Source organism: Lotus japonicus, chromosome 1, assembly GCF_012489685.1.
Source record: "Lotus japonicus ecotype B-129 chromosome 1, LjGifu_v1.2".
Lineage (NCBI taxonomy): Eukaryota > Viridiplantae > Streptophyta > Magnoliopsida > Fabales > Fabaceae > Lotus > Lotus japonicus.
In genome coordinates, this window is record NC_080041.1 from 50,075,710 (window position 1) to 50,095,634 (window position 19,925).

Below are 19,925 nucleotides of genomic sequence, written 5' to 3' on the forward strand. Positions count from 1 at the left end.
GCAATACAAGAGAAGATTCAAGCCTCTACTTTCTTCATCTATTCTTATTTGGTTTACACTCAGCTTATTTAGAAGCAAACCTTTGTAAACACCAACCTCAAACAGTTGTTTGATTTTCCTTAAGGGACCGGGTAGGTCAGTATCCTTAAGAAGACTAAGAGAGTGAATCTTAGTGGTGATTCCTTTAGGAGATCAAGGTTGATCGGATCCTAGAGAAGACTAAGAGAGTGAATCTTAGTGGTGATTCCTTTAGGAGATCAAGGTTGATCGGATCCTAGAGAAGACTAAGAGAGTGAATCTTAGTGGTGATTCCTTTAGGAGATCAAGGTTGATCGGATCCTAGAGAAGACTAAGAGAGTGAATCTTAGTGATAGCTAAGTCAGTGTATTGTTAGTCACTTGTAGGTTTCAAGTGCAGTTGTAACAATTATCTGATTAGTGGATTGCCTTCATTCTAAGAAGGAAGAAATCACCTTAACGGGTGGACTGGATTAGCTTGAGGGATTTATCAAGTGAACCAGGATAAAATACTTGTGTGCTTTTCTCTTCTCTCTATCTTTATCCGCTGCACCATCTATCTTAGAGAAACCGAAAAGATTTACTTTAAATCTTAAAGGGAAAGTTTTTATATTGAAAACGCTATTCAACCCCCCCCCTTCTAGTCGTTTTTCACACCTTCAATTGGTATCAGAGCGCAAGTTCTGATTACCACACTTAACAGTGTTCAGTAGATCCGGGCCAGTGTGAAAAACTCATGGATTCCACCACTACTACAAGCAAATATCAATACAGTGCAAGACCACCTATCTTTGATGGTCAGAGATTTGATTTCTGGAAAGACAGAATCAAAAGCTTCTTTCTTGGCTTTGATCCTGATCTTTGGGATTTTGTTGTTGATGGCTACACCCCTCCTGTTGATGTACATGGTGTAAAGATCCCAAGGAAGAAGATGAGTAAAGATCAAAAGAAGGAATTCAGAGATCATCACCGATCAAGAGCTATTCTGCAAAGTGCCATTTCATATGAAGAATATGAGAAAATTACTGATCGTGATTCCGCCAAGGGCATCTTTGAATCCTTGAAGATGTCTCATGAAGGAAACAAGAAAGTGAAAGAATCAAAGGCACTGTCTTTGATCCAGAAATATGAATCCTTCCAAATGGAACCTGACGAATCCATTGAGGATATGTTTTCCAGATTCCAGTTGATTATTGCTGGAATAAGACCCCTCAGCAATAGCTACACCACTGTGGATCATGTCATGAGGATCCTTAGAGGTCTTCCTGAAAGCTGGATGCCTTTGATAACTTCCTTGGAGCTAACTAGAGATGTTGAGCAGATGAGTTTGGAAGAACTCATAAGCATACTGAAGTGTCATGAACTAAAGCGTGCTGAACATCAGGATCAGAAGAAGAAGTCTATAGCCTTGAAATCCAAATCTGAAAAGGCTAAGGCTCTCCAAGCAGAAGCAGAAGAATCCGAAGAAGCCTCTGAAGATTCTGATGAAGATGAGCTGACTCTTATATCCAGAAAGCTCAACTGCATCTGGAAGCACAGGCAGAGCAAGTTCAAAGGCTCATCAAAGGACAAAAAGTCAAAGAAGCATTTCAAGACCAAGAAGAGTCTGATGGTGACTTTTGATGAATCAGAGTCAGAGGATGTTGACTCTGATGGTGAAGTCCAAGGACTCATGGCTATTGTCAAAGACAAAGAAGCAGAGTCAAAGGATGTTGTTGACTCTGACTCAGAATCAGAAGGAGATCCAGACTCTGATGATGAAAATGAGGTATTTGATTCCTTCTCTGCTGCCTCTGGAACCTCTGTTGAACATGAGAAAATTATTTCTGATTTGAAAAATGATAATCATGCTTTGGTAAATTCTAACTCTGTGCTTAAGAATCAAATTGCTAAGTTAGAAGAAGTTATTGCCTGCGATGCCTCTGATAGTAAGCATGAATCTAAGTATGAAAAATCTTTTCAAAGATTCCTAGCTAAAAGCGTAGATAGAAGCTTAATGGCTTCTATGATCTATGGCGTAAGCAGAAATGGAATGCATGGCATTGGCTATTCTAAACCAATTAGAAATGAGCCCTCTGTGCCTAAAGCTAAATCTTTGTATGAATGCTTTGTTCCCTCTAGTACCATATTGCCTGACCCTGTACCTGCTGAAGCTGCTAAACCTCCTCTTATAAAAGGAACTTTCTCTATGTCAAAATATCATGCTAAAATTCCTTTATATTATCCTGTTGAAAGACCCAAAGTTGTCAGAACTTCTGGGCTAACTAACAAGAAAGGACCCAGAAAGTGGGTACCTAGGGATAAGATTATATATGTTGCAGATATCTTCAATAGGTCCATCGAAACTCCAACCATGGAACCTGGACAGTGGATGCAGGCAACACATGACGGGAGAAAGGCATATGTCCCAAGATCCAAAACTTGAACCTGAAGGTGAAGTTGATCTTGGAGGCATCAGTAGAGTAAGATTTGGTCAAGTCAAAGCTAGCTGAAAAAGCTTGCAGAGATGAGCATGACTGTTTCAGAAAGAAACAAAGACTCAGAACTTGACGAACCAGAAGCAACAACATCAGAAGATGCTACTACAACTTCTGACTTGCGTCATCAGAAGAAGAGTTGGTTTCTAGCTTCTCATTCTGAAGTATCTGAAGATGAAATTTTGTCCAGAACGGAGATGTCACCAGAACCACACTTCTGCTCTCATCAGAAGATACACTAATCAGCAGCCAAGTATCCCTTGGTGTTCCTTCTGAGGGGGAGTATTTCGTCTTATGCTCTTACTATTTTTTCCCACCTTCATTCTTTTTGCTTATGACAAAAAGGGGGAGAACTTATAGTATCTTGACAACTCCTATATTATTTAGCTCAGAATCTAGATATTACTAACGTTGATATTAAGTATTAGATTCAGGGGGAGCTTAGCTCAGAATCAAGCACGAGTCTTGGATTCAGAAGGAGCAAGAAAAACTATACACATCAGGATAAGTTTTAACTCTGATACCTTATACTCTGAGTGTATTCAGTTTATTTGTTTAGAGTTGTTCATCAAAATACATGGTTTTGTCATCATCAAAAAGGGGGAGATTGTAAGATCAAGATTTGGTCATGTGGTACAACTCTATGTTTTGATGATAACAAGTATTTATTTGTGGATGAACAACTATGATACTCTAATGTTTGTCTTGAGTGTTTTGACAAACAGGTTCTGATTCTGACACCAGAAGATATATTCGTCAGAAGATCAGAAGATCTGAAGATCAGAGGATCTGAGGATCAGAGGATCTGAAGATCAGAAGATCTGAAGATCAGAGGATCTGAGGATCAGAGGATCAGAAGCTCTGAGGGACCAGAGGCTCTGAAGGTCCAGAAGCTCTGAAGGTCCAGAAGCAGAAGTTACGAAAGTCAGAGGATCCAAGCATCCCTCTGACTCTGATCACCAAGCTTCACAAGTTCCAACACGAAGCATTCCTCTGATCAGAAGTCATTGGTTAAAGGCAAATGTCTCCATCAAGAAGTACAAGAGCAGTGTACTATTCTGAAATGCCTACCTACCAAGGTTCAGCCACAGCAGGTTCTGGAAGTTCCAGAAATGCCCTCCAACGGTCATATTCTCTCAACAGAAATATCCTTTGCACCTTGGACTATAAAAGGCTGAAGAAAAGAAGAAAGACTAAGAGAGCGAGAAGAGCGAGAGAAAACAAAGAGCTGCAATACAAGAGAAGATTCAAGCCTCTACTTTCTTCATCTATTCTTATTTGGTTTACACTCAGCTTATTTAGAAGCAAACCTTTGTAAACACCAAACTCAAACAGTTGTTTGATTTTCCTTAAGGGACCGGGTAGGTCAGTATCCTTAAGAAGACTAAGAGAGTGAATCTTAGTGGTGATTCCTTTAGGAGATCAAGGTTGATCGGATCCTAGAGAAGACTAAGAGAGTGAATCTTAGTGGTGATTCCTTTAGGAGATCAAGGTTGATCGGATCCTAGAGAAGACTAAGAGAGTGAATCTTAGTGATAGCTAAGTCAGTGTATTGTTAGTCACTTGTAGGTTTCAAGTGCAGTTGTAACAATTATCTGATTAGTGGATTGCCTTCATTCTAAGAAGGAAGAAATCACCTTAACGGGTGGACTGGATTAGCTTGAGGGATTTATCAAGTGAACCAGGATAAAATACTTGTGTGCTTTTCTCTTCTCTCTATCTTTATCCGCTGCACCATCTATCTTAGAGAAACCGAAAAGATTTACTTTAAATCTTAAAGGGAAAGTTTTTATATTGAAAACGCTATTCAACCCCCCCCCCCTTCTAGTCGTTTTTCACACCTTCAGAATTGACTCCTGGATTGGTATCCTCCAGACGTAGGTGATGTTCACCGAATTGGGTTAACAACTCCTTGTGTTTTAACTGTTTGTTTATTATTGATACTCTGATTGTGTTTTGTTGTGCTACACATTGTTGCAACATTGTGTATCACATCTGTCCTAGGTGAATACGAATTTCAATTGGCATCAGAGCAGGCACCCTGTTCTGGTTGGGTGAGCTCCAGGGAAGACTGATTCGGTTCCAATGGACAACTCAAAGGAAGGTGGTTCTGTGAATAGACCACCTATTCTGGATGGCACCAACTACGACTACTGGAAGGCGCGTATGATTGCGTTTCTTAAATCAATTGACAGCAAGACCTGGAAGGCTATTGTCAAAGGTTGGAAACATCCGGTCAATATACCCGAGGAAGGGTCATCTGTTGGTGAATTGAAACCTGAGGATGAATGGAATAAAGAAGAGGATGAGGAAGCGTTGGGCAACTCTAAAGCGCTGAATGCTATATTCAATGGAGTGGATAAAAATATGTTCCGATTGATCAACACTTGCACTGTGGCAAAGGATGCTTGGGAGATTCTCAAGACTGCTCATGAGGGGACTTCCAGAGTTAGAATGTCGAGGCTTCAAATTCTAACAACTCAGTTTGAGAACTTAAAGATGAAGGAAGATGAGACCATTTCTGATTTTCATATGAGACTGCGTGATATGGCAAACTCCTCATTCGCTTTAGGGGAACAAATGTCAGAGGAGAAGCTTGTGAGAAAGATTCTCAGATCTCTTCCCAAGAAGTTCGACATGAAAGTAACTGCTATTGAAGAAGCTCAAGACATAAGCAGTATCAAGGTGGATGAGCTTATTGGATCTTTGATGACTTTTGAAATGACTCAGAATGATAGACCTGAGAAAAGAAATAAAAGCATTGCTCTTGTCTCAAGCACAGATTTAGATGATGATATGTCTGACAATGAAACTAATGAAAGCATATCTGAAGCCATTGCTTTTCTGGGAAGAAAATTCAACAAGGTTTTGAAGAGGCTGGATAAACGATCAAGGCCAAATGTGCAAGACAAACGACCTGACAACTTCAAGAATCAGCAATTTCAAAGAAAAATGAAAGATGAAGACAAGGCAGGAAATGGCCGAGGAGTTCAATGTCATGAATGTGAGGGTTTTGGCCACATCAGGGCTGAATGTGCCACATACTTAAAGAAACAGAAGAAAGGAATGGTCACCACTTGGTCTGATGATGAATCTGATACTGATGGTGAAGATGTAACAGCAAACAAAGTAACATCATTCATGGTTAGATGTGATTCAGATGATGGAGACAGTGACAAGGAAATCTCCGATGAGGAACTTGCTGAAGCCTATAAACTTCTCTACACTAAGTGGAAAGAAGCATGTATCTATGGTCAGCAACAAAAGAAGCAAGTCCTTGACCTTCAAGCTGAGAAGAAGAAGCTAACTGAAGAAGTTGCCTTATTGAACTCAAAAATGGAAGGAATGACCAAGTCCATTCGCATGATGAGCAAAAGCACTGATATTCTGGATGAAATTCTTGATGTGGGAAAAAGTGCAGGTGATAAGACTGGGATAGGATTTGATTATCGTGCTGTTAACAAGGCAAGTCAGAACATGACCAAGGAACATGTGCAGATTGGAAGGCAATCAAATGTTAAAATGTGGAACCACAGGCCCCAGCAATCGGTTACACATTCGTATGCTCAAGTCAGGAACTATCAAAATTCAACTTGGAGATGTCATTACTGTGGCAGATTTGGTCACATTAGACCATATTGCTTCAAGCTGTATGGATATCCTATGCTTCAAGGTGTATCACGAGAAGATGAAAAGAAAAGTCCAGACAAAAGAAAGTGGAAGCCTAGGGTTAATGTTACTGCTCTCATTGCTCACACCTCTCTGCGCGCATCATCAAAAGAAGACTGGTACTTTGATAGTGGGTGTTCCAGACACATGACAGGAGTAAAAAGTTATCTTGAGAAAGTGAAACCACATGCTAAGAGCTTTGTTACTTTTGGGGATGGAGCCAAAGGAAAGATCAGAGGAATTGGAAAATTGTCTGACACAGGATCTCCAAACCTTGATGATGTCTTGCTAGTTGAAGGGTTAACTGCAAACTTGATCAGCATAAGTCAACTTTGTGACCAAGGCTTGAAGGTGGTGTTCAAACAGTCTGGGTGTGTTGTCAAAAATAAGAACAAGGATGTGCTGATGAGAGGAGCTAGATCAAAGGACAACTGCTACATGTGGACCTCTGAAACAACATCTTTGTCTGCTCGATGTTTGATGTCTAAAGAAGATGAAGTTAGAATCTGGCACCAAAAGTTAGGTCATTTGAATCTTAAGAGTATGAAAAGGATTGTTGCTGAGGAAGTAGTTAGAGGGATACCAAAGTTGAACATCCAAGAAGGAAAGGTTTGTGGTGAATGTCAGATTGGGAAGCAGGTCAAAATGTCTCACCAGAAGTTACAACATCTGACTACATCAAAAGTGCTTGAACTACTGCACATGGATTTGATGGGGCCAATGCAAGTGGAAAGTCTGGGAGGAATAAGGTACGTTTTTGTCTGTGTAGATGATTTTTCCAGGTTCACTTGGGTAGAATTTCTGAAGGAGAAGTCAGACACCTTTGAAGTGTTCAAAGAACTATGTCTCCAAGTGCAAAGGGAAAAAGGGAGTGGGATTGTCAAAATACGAAGTGATCATGGAAAAGAATTTGAAAATGGTCAATTCTCTGAGTTCTGCTCATCTGAAGGAATCAAACATGAATTCTCTACTCCTATCACTCCTCAGCAAAATGGAGTGGTTGAAAGGAAGAACAGGACATTGCAAGAATCTGCTAGAGCTATGTTGCATGCAAAAAATCTACCATATCATTTTTGGGCTGAAGCCATCAACACTGCCTGCTACATTCACAATCGTGTCACTATTCGTCAAGGAGACACAGTCACTCAGTATGAAATATGGAAAGGAAAGAAACCTACAGTGAAGTATTTCCATGTTTTTGGGAGCAAGTGCTACATTCTGACTGACAGAGAACATAGGAGAAAACTGGATCCTAAAAGTGAAGTTGGAATATTTCTGGGATATTCTGGAAACAGCAGAGCTTACAGAGTTTATAATATCCGCACGAGAGTCATGATGGAATCCATTAATGTTGTTGTTGATGATACATCCAATGAGAGAACGGAACAAGCACATGATGAAGATGATCTACCGTATGAGTATACTAATGGGGAACCAGATGAGCCAGCAATTCAATTCCAAAATGAACAAGAAGACACTGTCTCTCAACTGCCTTTAGCTACCAAAGAACCCTCTATTAGAATTCAGAAGATACATCCAAAAGAAAATATCATTGGTGATCTGAATGATGGGGTTATTACAAGGTCAAGGGATCTAGTTTCTAATGCATGCTTCATATCAAAAATAGAACCAAAGAATGTCAAAGAAGCTCTGACTGATGAGTTCTGGATTCAATCCATGCAAGAGGAACTGGGACAGTTCAAGAGAAATGAAGTGTGGGAATTGGTTCCAAGACCTGATGATGCAAATGTTGTGGGAACTAAGTGGATATTCAGGAACAAGTCTGATGAGAGTGGTAATGTGACAAGGAACAAATCTCGTCTAGTTGCTCAGGGATACTCTCAAATAGAAGGGGTAGACTTTGATGAAACATTTGCTCCTGTTGCTCGTCTTGAATCTATCAGATTGTTGTTAGGAGTAGCATGTTTGCTAAAATTCAGACTATATCAAATGGACGTCAAGAGTGCATTCTTGAATGGTTACCTGGATGAAGAAGTCTATGTGGAACAACCTAAAGGGTTTGTAGATCCAAGTTTTCCAGATCATGTGTACAGATTGAAAAAGGCTCTGTATGGCTTAAAACAAGCACCTAGAGCCTGGTATGAAAGATTGACAGAGTTTCTGATCAACAATGGTTATGACAAAGGTGGCATTGACAAAACCTTGTTTGTTAAGAAAAATGGCAGTGAACTCATGGTAGCTCAAATTTATGTTGATGACATCGTGTTTGGTGGCATGTCGAACCATATGGTGGAACAATTTGTTGAACAAATGAAATCTGAGTTTGAAATGAGTCTTGTAGGCGAATTAACTTACTTTCTGGGACTTCAGGTAAAACAGATGGAAGATACCTTATTCATCACTCAAAGTAAGTATGCCAAGGGAATTGTTAAGAAGTTTGGTCTTGAGAATGCTGGCCATAAAAGAACTCCTGCTGCAACTCATATCAAGCTTACAAAGGACGGGAAAGGTACTGATGTGGATCCTAGTTTATATAGAAGCATGATTGGAAGTCTTTTGTATCTCACTGCCAGCAGACCAGATATTACTTTTGCAGTTGGAGTCTGTGCTAGGTATCAAGCAGAACCAAAGACTAGTCATCTCATTCAAGTGAAAAGGATCATTAAGTATATCAGTGGTACAAGTGATTATGGCATTTTGTACTCTCGCAACACTAATTCAGTGTTAACAGGTTACTGTGATGCGGATTGGGCTGGAAGTGCTGATGATAGGAAGAGCACATCAGGTGGATGTTTCTTTCTTGGAAGCAATCTAATTTCTTGGTTCAGTAAAAAGCAAAATTGTGTCTCTCTCTCTACGGCAGAAGCTGAATATATTGCTGCTGGAAGCAGTTGCACTCAGTTGATGTGGATGAAACAAATGTTAAAGGAGTATAATGTGCAACAAGATGTTATGACATTGTTTTGTGACAATCTAAGTGCTATCAACATATCCAAAAATCCAATTCAGCACAGCAGAACAAAACATATTGATATTCGTCATCATTTCATCAGGGAGTTGGTTGAAGATGGTACTGTTACTCTGGAACATGTCTCAACTGAGAAGCAGTTAGCAGATATTTTTACCAAAGCTTTGGATGCCACACAGTTTGAAAAATTGAGGCAGTTATTGGGTATCTGTTTATTTGAGGAATTATAGCAATTAAAGGGATTTTTGTGTGCCAACGACTATTTTGTTATTACTTCTGAGACACGCTTAATCAGGAATTTCCATTGTTTCTTGATAATCTCTCCTGCAACTTCCACTGTGCAACTTCCAATCTCTGAAACTCACTCCAAAACCGTCCATTCTTTTCTTGAAGAACCGTGTTTCCTTCTGTGTGTCTTCTTCACCATGAGTCAAGATTCTAGCAAGAAACTCACTCCTGAGATGAATGCTTACGGGGTAAAGGTAATGGGTCTGAAATCCAAAACCCCAAAATCTTCAAGGGTTTCCAAATCCTCTCCTCATACCAGTGAAATCGCAATTGCTCAAGGTATCTCTCAACCATCATCTGATCCGCACAAGAAGAAAGGGAAAAAGGCACGATCCAAGTCAGATGCGTCCAAAGCGAAGAGGAAGATGGTAACGAGAGGCTCTGAGGCTACTCAGAGAGTGAATTCCGAGGCTGAGATCAATCCAAGTACGGGTGACGATGTTGATGATTCTCGTATCACTGAAGTGTTGGAAACTCCTCTCAAGGAAGTTTTACATGCAAATGTAGATCCAATTGTTCCATCACCAAGCAATAATCAATCAAGCCACGGTGGTGATTCTGATTGCAACAAGGATTCTGATCATCTTGAGGAAGAGGTAATTGTTCCCAACTCTACTCCCTCTGTTGATAAAGATATGCATGTCGAGGATGTTCAGAATGTTATTGAAAACTCAAAATCTGATGAGGTGTTGATCAACACCCTTGGTGCTTCTGGTTCTGTTGCTTCAAAAAGGCAAAAGATGACTGTTGTTCGTAAGTACTCTACGCGTTCCTCTGGCAAGAAGTTAGGTTTGGGTTTGAGTGAGAACAAGAAGAGCAAGAAGGTCATTATTCTTGATGATGATACTCCTGTTGTCCAGAATGTCAAGAGAAAGGTTCACAAAGATAATGCTGCTCCTGTTGTTGATGAGACTCCAACTGAGGAGTTGGATAAGTCAGATACTGGTTCTGCTGCTCGGAAGCGCAAGATTGGGAAACGAATTCCAGAAAATGTGCCTGCTGCTCCTTTGGATAACATTTCTTTTCACTCTGAAGAGAGTGTTGGTAAGTGGAAGTATGTTTATCAGCGCAGGATTGCTCAAGAGAGGGAATTGACTGGTGAGATTCTGAATTGTCAAGAAATTATGAAACTTCTTGAGGCTGCTGGGTTATTGAAAACTGTTACTGAGATAGGTGGCTGCTATGACAAGTTGGTGAGAGAATTTATTGTGAATGTGACTACAAATTGCACTGTTTCTGGGCATCCTGATTTCAGGAAAGTTTTTGTGCGTGGTAAGTGTGTCCATTTTTCACCTGAGATCATTAACCAGTATTTGGGAAGGAGCACTGTTGCCACAGGAAATGAAGAGCTGTCATTGAGTGCTATCACTAAAGAACTCACGGCTGGTCAGACTATGGTGTGGCCTGCTAAAGGATTGCTGTCTTCTACTTATTTGAGTGTGAAGTATGCTATCTTGAATCGCATTGGTGCTGCAAATTGGGCTCCTACCACTCATAGCTCAGATGTTTCTTTAGGTTTGGCAAAATTAATTTATCTGGTTGGAACTCAAACTCAGTTTGATTTTGGTGAATATGTCTTTGCTCAAACTATGAAGCATGCTGAAACTTTTGCTGTCAGGCTTCCTATTGGTTTTCCTTGTTTACTTTGTGGGATTATTTTGAGTCAACATCCTCAAATTCTCCGTGATGATGAGGTTCCTAGCCAGAAAGCTAGTCTTCTCACTATTGATTCCAGGCTGCTAGCTGGTGCCCATGTTTCTGATGTTGCTGGTTTGGCTGAGATGACTCAGGGGGAGGGTACTTCCTCTCAGAAGACTCCTGAGACTCCAATTGCTGCGCTTATTGCTGTGTCTAAGATGCTTCAGGACACAATTACTAGTTGTACATTGAGGAAGAAGAATGTGGACACTCTCATTCTGCAGTTGACTAAAGGCAAGAGGCCTCTTGAAGACAATGCTGCTGCTCATGCTCAAGATGATGTTGGTACTTCTGATGATGATACTACTAGTGATTAGTGCCATTGTTCCTTCATCTCTTCAATATGGTTGTACTATTTTGTTGACTTGTGTTGTTTCTCTGCACCCTTTGACAATTTCTGCTAATAAGGGGGAGAATGGTATTGTTGCTTGTTAGTACTGTTGCTTGAGTGTTTTTGTTCAGACTAAGTTTGATGTTGTTCAGTAGGGTGGTACGTTCATCATATGCTGTGTGCTGCTGTGTGCAAATGGATGAGTTTGTTGTTTTTAGCATTGTTTGGCTGTCTGACCATGTTTTAGCAAAAATTTGCCAAAGGGGGAGATTGTAGTTCTTTTGATTGGCTGCATTTTGCTCAAAACATGATGGGCAACCATATGTTCCAACATCTGGAGCAACATGGTGGAATTACATATGTTGCTTGTTCAGTTGTTAAAGTCAAGCTTGTTGTGAGGTTGCTAACTGTATGGTGATTCAGAAGTTTTTATCCTATGCTGTGCGTTTTATCTTCTGAAGGCGTGTTTGTTTTAATCTTGGCTGAAGTAACAAGATTAATATCGTATGGACCAAGTTTTATCTTCTGAAGGCGTGTTTGTTTTAATCTTGGCTGAAGTAACAAGATTAATATCGTATGGACCAAGTCTATCTCAAATTCTGTTTTACTTGGTTCTGTTATTTTATTCTGGTAAGATTTGATTCCATGAAGATTCTTTCCAGAAGTGTGTTAGTGGACTCTATGACGTTCAGCCCATTGAAGATCCAAGCCCCAAGTGAACGTCTATATAAAAGGAACTTGTAAACCCTAGCTGCACACGGATTCAGAGATTGAGATATTGATTTTAGGGTTTTGTTTGTGAGTCCTCTTGTGAGTATTGTACCAACTTAGTGCTTTAGTTCATCAAAGTACTGAGTTGAATTTGTTTAGTTGAGTTGTAATCTCATCAAACTGTTTTTGATAAACATGTCTTGATCACTGTGGCAGTGATTGTTAGGAGTTAGAGAAAGTTTTCTCATAGCTTAGAGGAGAAGGGCTAAGCTTGATTCACTTGTGTAATAGTGGTGAACATATAAGAGGCTCTATACTAAGGGGGAGTACTTAGGTATAGGAGGGACTTTTATGTGACCTGAGAACTATTATTTGATAGTGAATTGACTCCTGGATTGGTATCCTCCAGACGTAGGTGATGTTCACCGAACTGGGTTAACAACTCCTTGTGTTTTAACTGTTTGTTTATTATTGATACTCTGATTGTGTTTTGTTGTGCTACACATTGTTGCAACATTGTGTATCACATCTGTCCTAGGTGAATACGAATTTCACTAAGTTTTAACATAGCAATTGCATTGGACCACAATAAACAATTGTCACGATTCAAGTTTCACTCTGGCTGGCCAATATAGTTAAGTGTGTTGCAATACTATATCAAGAATTCAATGGCTTGTGGGTGGTGAGATATGTGACTTGGTGAGGCATCAGATACAATCTGTGTTTGTTAGGTTGGGTGAGGGTGAAAAAGTAGGAATTGGTGAGGTGTTTACGACCTACATGTTGAGAAGAATTTGGAATTAGGGTTTGATTTTTGCTGCTACTATTTCACAAAAAGAAGGAAGAAGAAACAGGGAGAGTCTCACGTGATGCATAAGTATTAATCCCAACCTTTGATTTTTAATAAAATCAATGGCTAAGATTTGGAGTAAGTTTTTTTAAGTTACTCCTGGAGTAAATGGAGCCCTCCTCTATATATATATATATATTCCCTTTATCCTTTACATGTTGATTGTATTATACATTATTTTCGTGAGTTGACCCTCACACTTGTCTTGTTTGTATTGTTTGTGTTTGGGTGGTCGACAAACTGGCAGACGACGATAGGTGACGATGTGAACGGATGCTACTCTACGTGGAAGGACAATAGAAGACTCGAAGAATAGAGTCGGGCGTAAGGCTAGAGCCTTTTGAGTAGGCTTACCATTCTTGGTTAAATCTTACAATATTATTTTATGAGTATTGTTTGAGGTTTTGGGTAGGTTTCGAAGCATTGATTTCCTGTGATTCTCCGATGTGGAAATTCTAGGGAGTATATGGGATTTATGATGTCATTGCATAATAGATTCCTTGTCGAATCTTATTCTATTTGTTAGGCTTGTAAATTGTGTTCATCTGTTGTTACCTTCGGGTACTTGCCTTGTTCAAGGATGGATGTAAATTTATTTACAGTTGGGAGTATGCATGACATGTTTTAGAAATGCTTTGAAAGGGAAAAAAAGTACCCGCATTTATAAATCCTTTTTGGAAATCATTGCATATTTACTTTAACAGGTTACTATTATGACCCTTGAAAGTCGAGGTGTTATATTGTGGTATCAGAGCTTTGGTTGAGAAAACCAGAGCTTGTTGGGGAATAGGTCTTCTGTGCTAAGTTGTGTGGACTCTGAAAAGAGTCGAACCTTGATTGTCTACAAAGTGATCTTCGCTTTAATTGAGTGAAGTTACTACTTAATCATATTGTATAGTTATGCTAAATGCTATTTTATGATTGGTACTAACCTTTTGCTGCATACATTCATTGCTCTGTAGTAAATAGAGATAGAAAATGTAAGACCCGGTTCTAGGGCATATTGTTTTTAATAGTAATATTAAATAATATTTTGTGAGTTGTTTGTGTGATATGGGATACTATGCCTTTAGAAAGGAAAAATTATTTTGTTAGGGAAACTATTAAACCTTAATAATATCTAGATCACGATGAACTCTTCATTACGGTCTTTTTGACTGTAATATTGCTAGGGTTCGAGACGGCGACGTTTTAGGTCAAAAATGCCCCGACAGCGGCGAAGAGTTGGCGAATCGAGTCCGCGAGAAAATTTCGTGGGTGACACCTTCTGGGGAGGTGCTGGACATGATTCTAAGGATATTCCGTGAGGAAATATTCCTTTCTTATATTTTTGAGGGTTTTATTTAAATGATATTGGTTTTTATTTAAATAAAATGTTTAATTATTTTTAAACCTAAGATTTATAAATATATTAAGTTGAACGGGGCATAAAAGCCAGTACATCAGCGTCCACCAACGAAAACACAACAGGTAGAGAGCTTCTTCAATCCAGACAAACCCCGAATATGAGGAAGCAAGCCGTGCAAGATAGTCTGCGACCGCATTGGCATTACGGCGTACAAAAGTAATAGAAACCGAATTAAATTGAGAAACTAAACTATGACAGTCAGCTAAAATTGAAAACAAATAAGAGCCACTTGGAGAGGAACTTTTCCAGCCATTGAAGACTTGAAGGCTATCTTTTTCCAAACACACATTCATGAAACCCAGCTCCCTCGCAATCCATAGGCCTCCGTCAGCGTCGCGGACAAAGCCGGAACGTTTACCTTGACAGTTGGCGCCCTCCCCCTCGCGATAAGATGCGTCCTCGTTTACCTTGACAGTTCCTTGTCGTGGCCGTGTCCAAGAAGAAGCCAGCTCCCCCCTTCCACGAACCACCGGTGCCGGACTCGCTTGAGGAGCCTCTATCAAAGACGCGACGCGCTGCAACAAACCTTTTATGGAGACCTACCCTCCTTTGAAGATCAAGGAATTTCGGGCCTCCCATAATGCATGCTACCATGTCTGGAAAACAGCAGCAGAATCCTAATCCACTGTAGATAAAAAAAGCCACGACAAGCTCATGCATGAAGGAGAAAGAAGCCACCCGAATCTCTAGTGGTTATGCAAACCACATGGGTTGAACCGTCGGGCACCTCACCAAAACATGATCATTTGTCTCAGCCTCCGACCCACCGAATTTTGGCACACTTCATCCACGTCCACACCACGATGCTTTAGGATACAAGGGACAGGAAGAACTCCTTTGATAGCTCGCCACGCTAGGTCCTTACACCTTGGCAGAGTGAGACCTAAAATTTTAGTTATAGAATTAAATAAATAAATTACTATTCACGATTAGGTTTCGATGAATCGTGAAGGAAACTGAACGAGTGTTCAATTTTCCCGCGTTTTCCATCTCCTATAAATAGGTGAAGAATCAAAAAATCCTTCACCATTCACCACCCAAACCCGCGAGCACCAAGAAAGAAGAGGGAGAAGAATAATTTTGTCGTTTCTTTCCTGATCGTCGCACTGTCAGTTGCTATACGTTGGCCTCGAGGTATGTATGCTACTTCTAACCTCGGATCGTCAATCATGTCGCTTTTCTACATGTCTTTCTGTGCTCAAAGTTTGGAGCTTTTTGTAAAATTTTCCAAATAACTCGATTCTTCTTTCTAAACTTCATCTCTACCATTTATACGTCATAAATACTCTGCCGATGTTCGCTGGATCGTCGTAGGTATTCAAAACTGTGGAAAAACCCATTTTTAAGCTGAGGTTACGCTTTTTGGATCAAAAACTCTCGACTGAGCTTAGCGTCAGTAGGATTAGTCGTCATAAACGTTGTTAGTAACAACCTTATCAAATTTATTTTTCAAAATTCCGACTTTTAGTTTCTGAGCTAAAAACCTTGGCCAAATTGTCCCTATTTCAGTTTTTGATCCGATAATTTTTCTGAGCTTTAATTTACCCTATATTCGACTAATGATAACCTAGGAATCAAGTTTGATAGATGAAAAAGCGCTGGAACACATTATGTGTGTCACGACCGAGAGCACCTCCAAAGGGGAGGGGGGAGAAATTTCTCTTTCGCGAAAACTCATCTTCTCGTGTTAGGTTATCGTACTCTAGAGCTCATAATGCTTCGTCTAACGTTAGTAATTATTGTTTGATTAGTTCTGACTTGAATTGGTTGAATTATGTTATGTTTTGCTCAAAGGTTCGATTGAGGAATCTTTGGAGCTGTGAGTGAAGCGAGTGAAGAACTTCTGTTGTGTGAAGCTGGAAAACCTAGAGGTGAGGGCAACTTACCTTGCTAGCTAATGATTTAGGCGTCGATAAATTCGACTTGTTTATTGTTTATGCTTTTATTTGATTATGTCATCTGGAAAATGTTTTTTGAGGCTTAGGCTGTTGTTAATCAATAGAGACGTGTGTCTTCGATTTCTAGGGCTTCGACCGACATATGTGTTATTAATTGATTATTGTTATGATTGTTTTTGATTGATTCACATGTTGTGTGCTAAATGGTTAATCTTAGGATGTGTTGATATATGTTCCATGACTTGCTGGATTGTACTAACTATGCTGTGCAATTATACATATATCTATTATACGTCAGAGTGTGGGGAAATGGGAGAGTTATGCCATACTAGTGACGAGATTTTTGGAGTATGTTTGATAGGACGAACCGATGTTCGGGCCCTTATTGATGGGATCTTTTGAACTTATAGAATTAGAGACAAAGACAAATGGAAATTATTTCACAAGGAAAATTCATAATCCACTAAACAACATTCGAACACTTTAAATAATTATAACAACCTCTGAAGAAAGCATTGGGCTTGGAGTTAAGTTTTGGAAAATGAGAAGTGTCGCCGAACCAAGTTTAGGGTAAACCCTGTGTGCTTTGGCACTTTGCTCGATGAGCAGCTTTGTTGTTAGGCTATCTAAAAGATAAGTCGGGAAACGATAAGTTTCCAAGTACATTGGTACTCTTTCGCTCGTTGAGCAGTTTTTGACAATCAAAATTGGATGAGTCAGATGAATCAAGAAGTCATCAAGAGTGACTGCGCTCTTTTTATATTAATTATATTTCGTCGCAGAATCGACATTTACCTTAGGGTATTTTTAGAGACAATATGTTAGTTAGAACACGTGACGACGTGACGGGTGAGGTCGTACGTTGGTTGGCTAATCATATTGCATCATTCATACATATTAAGGTTAATACACGATGGGATGTTGGACCTCGGTGAATCCTAAAATGGTCATAAGACACGAGTTTTCACATAAGAATACTGCATGTGGTTCTTAGTAGCAAACGGAAATGGCAGACCTGCGGGTTATGGCTGATCTGACTACATTTGTTTCGTTTAAGAGACGCCCGAGCAGAAATGGTTAAATACTAGGCTAGTGTTAGGATTGACTTGATGGTGCCCATCTATTCCAGGGCATTTCTCGCAGCATGACATACATCTCATCATGCATTTCTGATAGGATTGACTCGATGGTGCCCATCTATTCCGGAGCATTTCTTGCAGCATGACATACATCTCAGCATGACATACATCTCATCATGCATTTCTTGCAGCATGACATACATCTCATCATGCATTTCTGATTTGTTGATTTGATATTGTTAAATATCGTTATGTTGCTTGATAACTGATTGAGTTGTCATTAATTGTCTATTGTTATTTCGCTTTGAGGTTATGATACTTACATGCTATTATAAGCCTATTGAACCTAAGTATCTATCCTCGTACACTTTACTTGTTGCGTGTACTATATTTATATGTCTACTTCTTTGAGTTGACCCTCGCGCTGGCCTTGTTTGTCTACTTGTGATTCGGCGATCGTACGCCTGCTGTCAGATGTCGATGGCATATTGGTTCGCGCTGGTTCACCCTTCGGGGGAGGGGGAGGACCCGATATGAGATGCTAGACCATGATTCCCCCGCCGCGTGGGTGACTGACCCTGCCAGTCACCTGGCTATCTACATGGGGAGGATCATGAAGGATCGGATCGACGAGTTTGGGTGATTGACCAAGGGATTGTTACGACGTTACTCGGTGAGCTTTAACTTGCCACCCACTGTGCACTGTGGACCTAGTACTGGAGTGTCGCAACCACCACCGTCGTCAGACGACGAGGATCCCTCTGAGGAGGAGCCTGCTGGTGGAGCATCATCTGGATCGAGCTCTCCCGCCGCCGCTGAGCATTCCGATGCCGCTTCTTCTTCTAGGTCTGCTAAGCCTAAGGATGATTCTTACACTGCTACCATCATTCACTCTAGGTCATCTGCTTCCTCTCATGGTTATCGCGTGGTACCATGGGTCCGCGTGACGGAGGGGGATGTGATCGTCAGAGTGGTGGATGCAGAGACAGGGGTGTCTAGGTCTGTGTCTCGGTTTGAGAGTAGAGAGATCATGGATGTGGATAGCGAGCTGATTATTCTGGACTCTGACTCTGACGAGGATGTGGATAGCGAGCTGATCATGGATGTGTCGTAGCTCTGATGGTCATTTTCTCATTTTGGGGTAGGGTATGTCCCCGACTTATAGCTTTTTGTGTGATTCTCTTCCATGAGGATCATATGGAGTTGGTCGGACTTAGGAGGTCTTGCAGAGGCCGTTTAGGGGCTAACTTACTTTCTTTTGGAGGACTGTACTTTCACACTTATGACATAGTTTATGGTTTGTACCTATTAGCCTGCGGGCATCACTTTCAAACTACTTTCAATCACTAGAGGTTACTTGTGACGTTGACTTTTATTTTACAGCGGGGGCTGTATATATATATATATTGTATATTAGTTTATGTTCATCGCATTGGCTTGAGTCTTTACTTCGACAAGTCTTTTATTTGAAACAAAATGAAAAAAATACCTGCTTTTCCGCTTAAGTTTATTTTTGAGTTACTAAAGTGACTCCCCAAAATTGGGGTGTTACAGGCAGCGCACCAGACCTCCAAAATGTTTTTCATAAAGGAGGCAGCAAATTAACCTCACGAGATGATGAAGGAGCATCTTCTTTTTCCATGGACTGAAGTAAATTATATCCAGACTTGCAACTATACAAACCATTCATAGTAAAAGGCCAATATAAAGAATCCTCGCCACGAAACATGGATATAGGTAATTCTACAATGTGCTTAACCGTCACCGACGCAAAAATCATCTCTAGAAGCGGTATATTACAACCCCGATTTAGCTACACAAGCAAGTTGGACATGGTCCCTCGCCCAGGAGCGCTGGCCTCAGGCGGGGAGTGCACCAGAGACTTGGGCCTCCCTCCCCGAGGCCCAATTGGCCCATTAAGGTACATCAGAGGCGCCAAGCCCAACCCCACACCTACAAATAGGGGACGGTCACCAATTGTAAGGGACACTTAGCTCATTTGTGAAATAACAAGGTTAGAACTTCACTCTCCAAGCGTTCAAATCACTTTCCTCACACTTTGGGTACTATACCCCTATTCTATATTCTTGGATAGAACATTTGGCGCCGTCTGTGGGGATCGGTAGAGTTCGATTCCCCGACTACGTGGATCGTGATTCAGTTGAGTGGAGCTCGATTTTCTGTGCGATTTTTCTTCAGTTCTCAAGATTTTCCGTTGCATTCTTCGATTCGCTAGCAAAGCTCGATGGAAACGCGTCGTAGACGACGTAATGAGGATCAAGAGCGGCGGAACGTTTCGCCACCGCGTCGCGTGAGAGGTAGGCCGCGACGTGTGCAAGTTCATCGTGAAGAAACAGATCGATTAATTCCTCCTCCTCCGCCTCCGCCTCCTCCTTCTCCGCCTCCTCCGCTACCTTCTCCACTTTCCTCGCCGGAGCAGCAGAGGACGCCGGTGAATTCACCTCCGGCTTCGGGAGAAGAGACTCAGGCACCGATCTGCAGTCAAGATTGGAGGCGCTTGAATCGAAGTGTCGATGACATACGCCAACGAAACGATTACTTACAAGAAC

The 19,925-nt window shown here is 40.7% G+C and overlaps 1 protein-coding gene across 1 annotated transcript; it reads left to right on the forward strand.

Annotated features, from left to right (window-relative positions):
- The first annotated feature begins 9,517 nt into the window (after positions 1–9,517).
- LOC130737617 (uncharacterized) lies at positions 9,518–11,395 on the forward strand. Its single transcript, XM_057589436.1, has one exon. The coding sequence runs from the start codon at positions 9,518–9,520 to the stop codon at positions 11,393–11,395; it is 1,878 nt and encodes a 625-aa protein (XP_057445419.1).
- Positions 11,396–19,925: the final 8,530 nt, after the last annotated feature.

What these genes read in the sequence shown, in the direction of transcription:
- LOC130737617 (XM_057589436.1), top strand. Translation starts at nt 9,518, where the DNA reads ATGAGTCAAGATTCTAGCAAGAAACTCACTCCTGAGATGAATGCTTAC.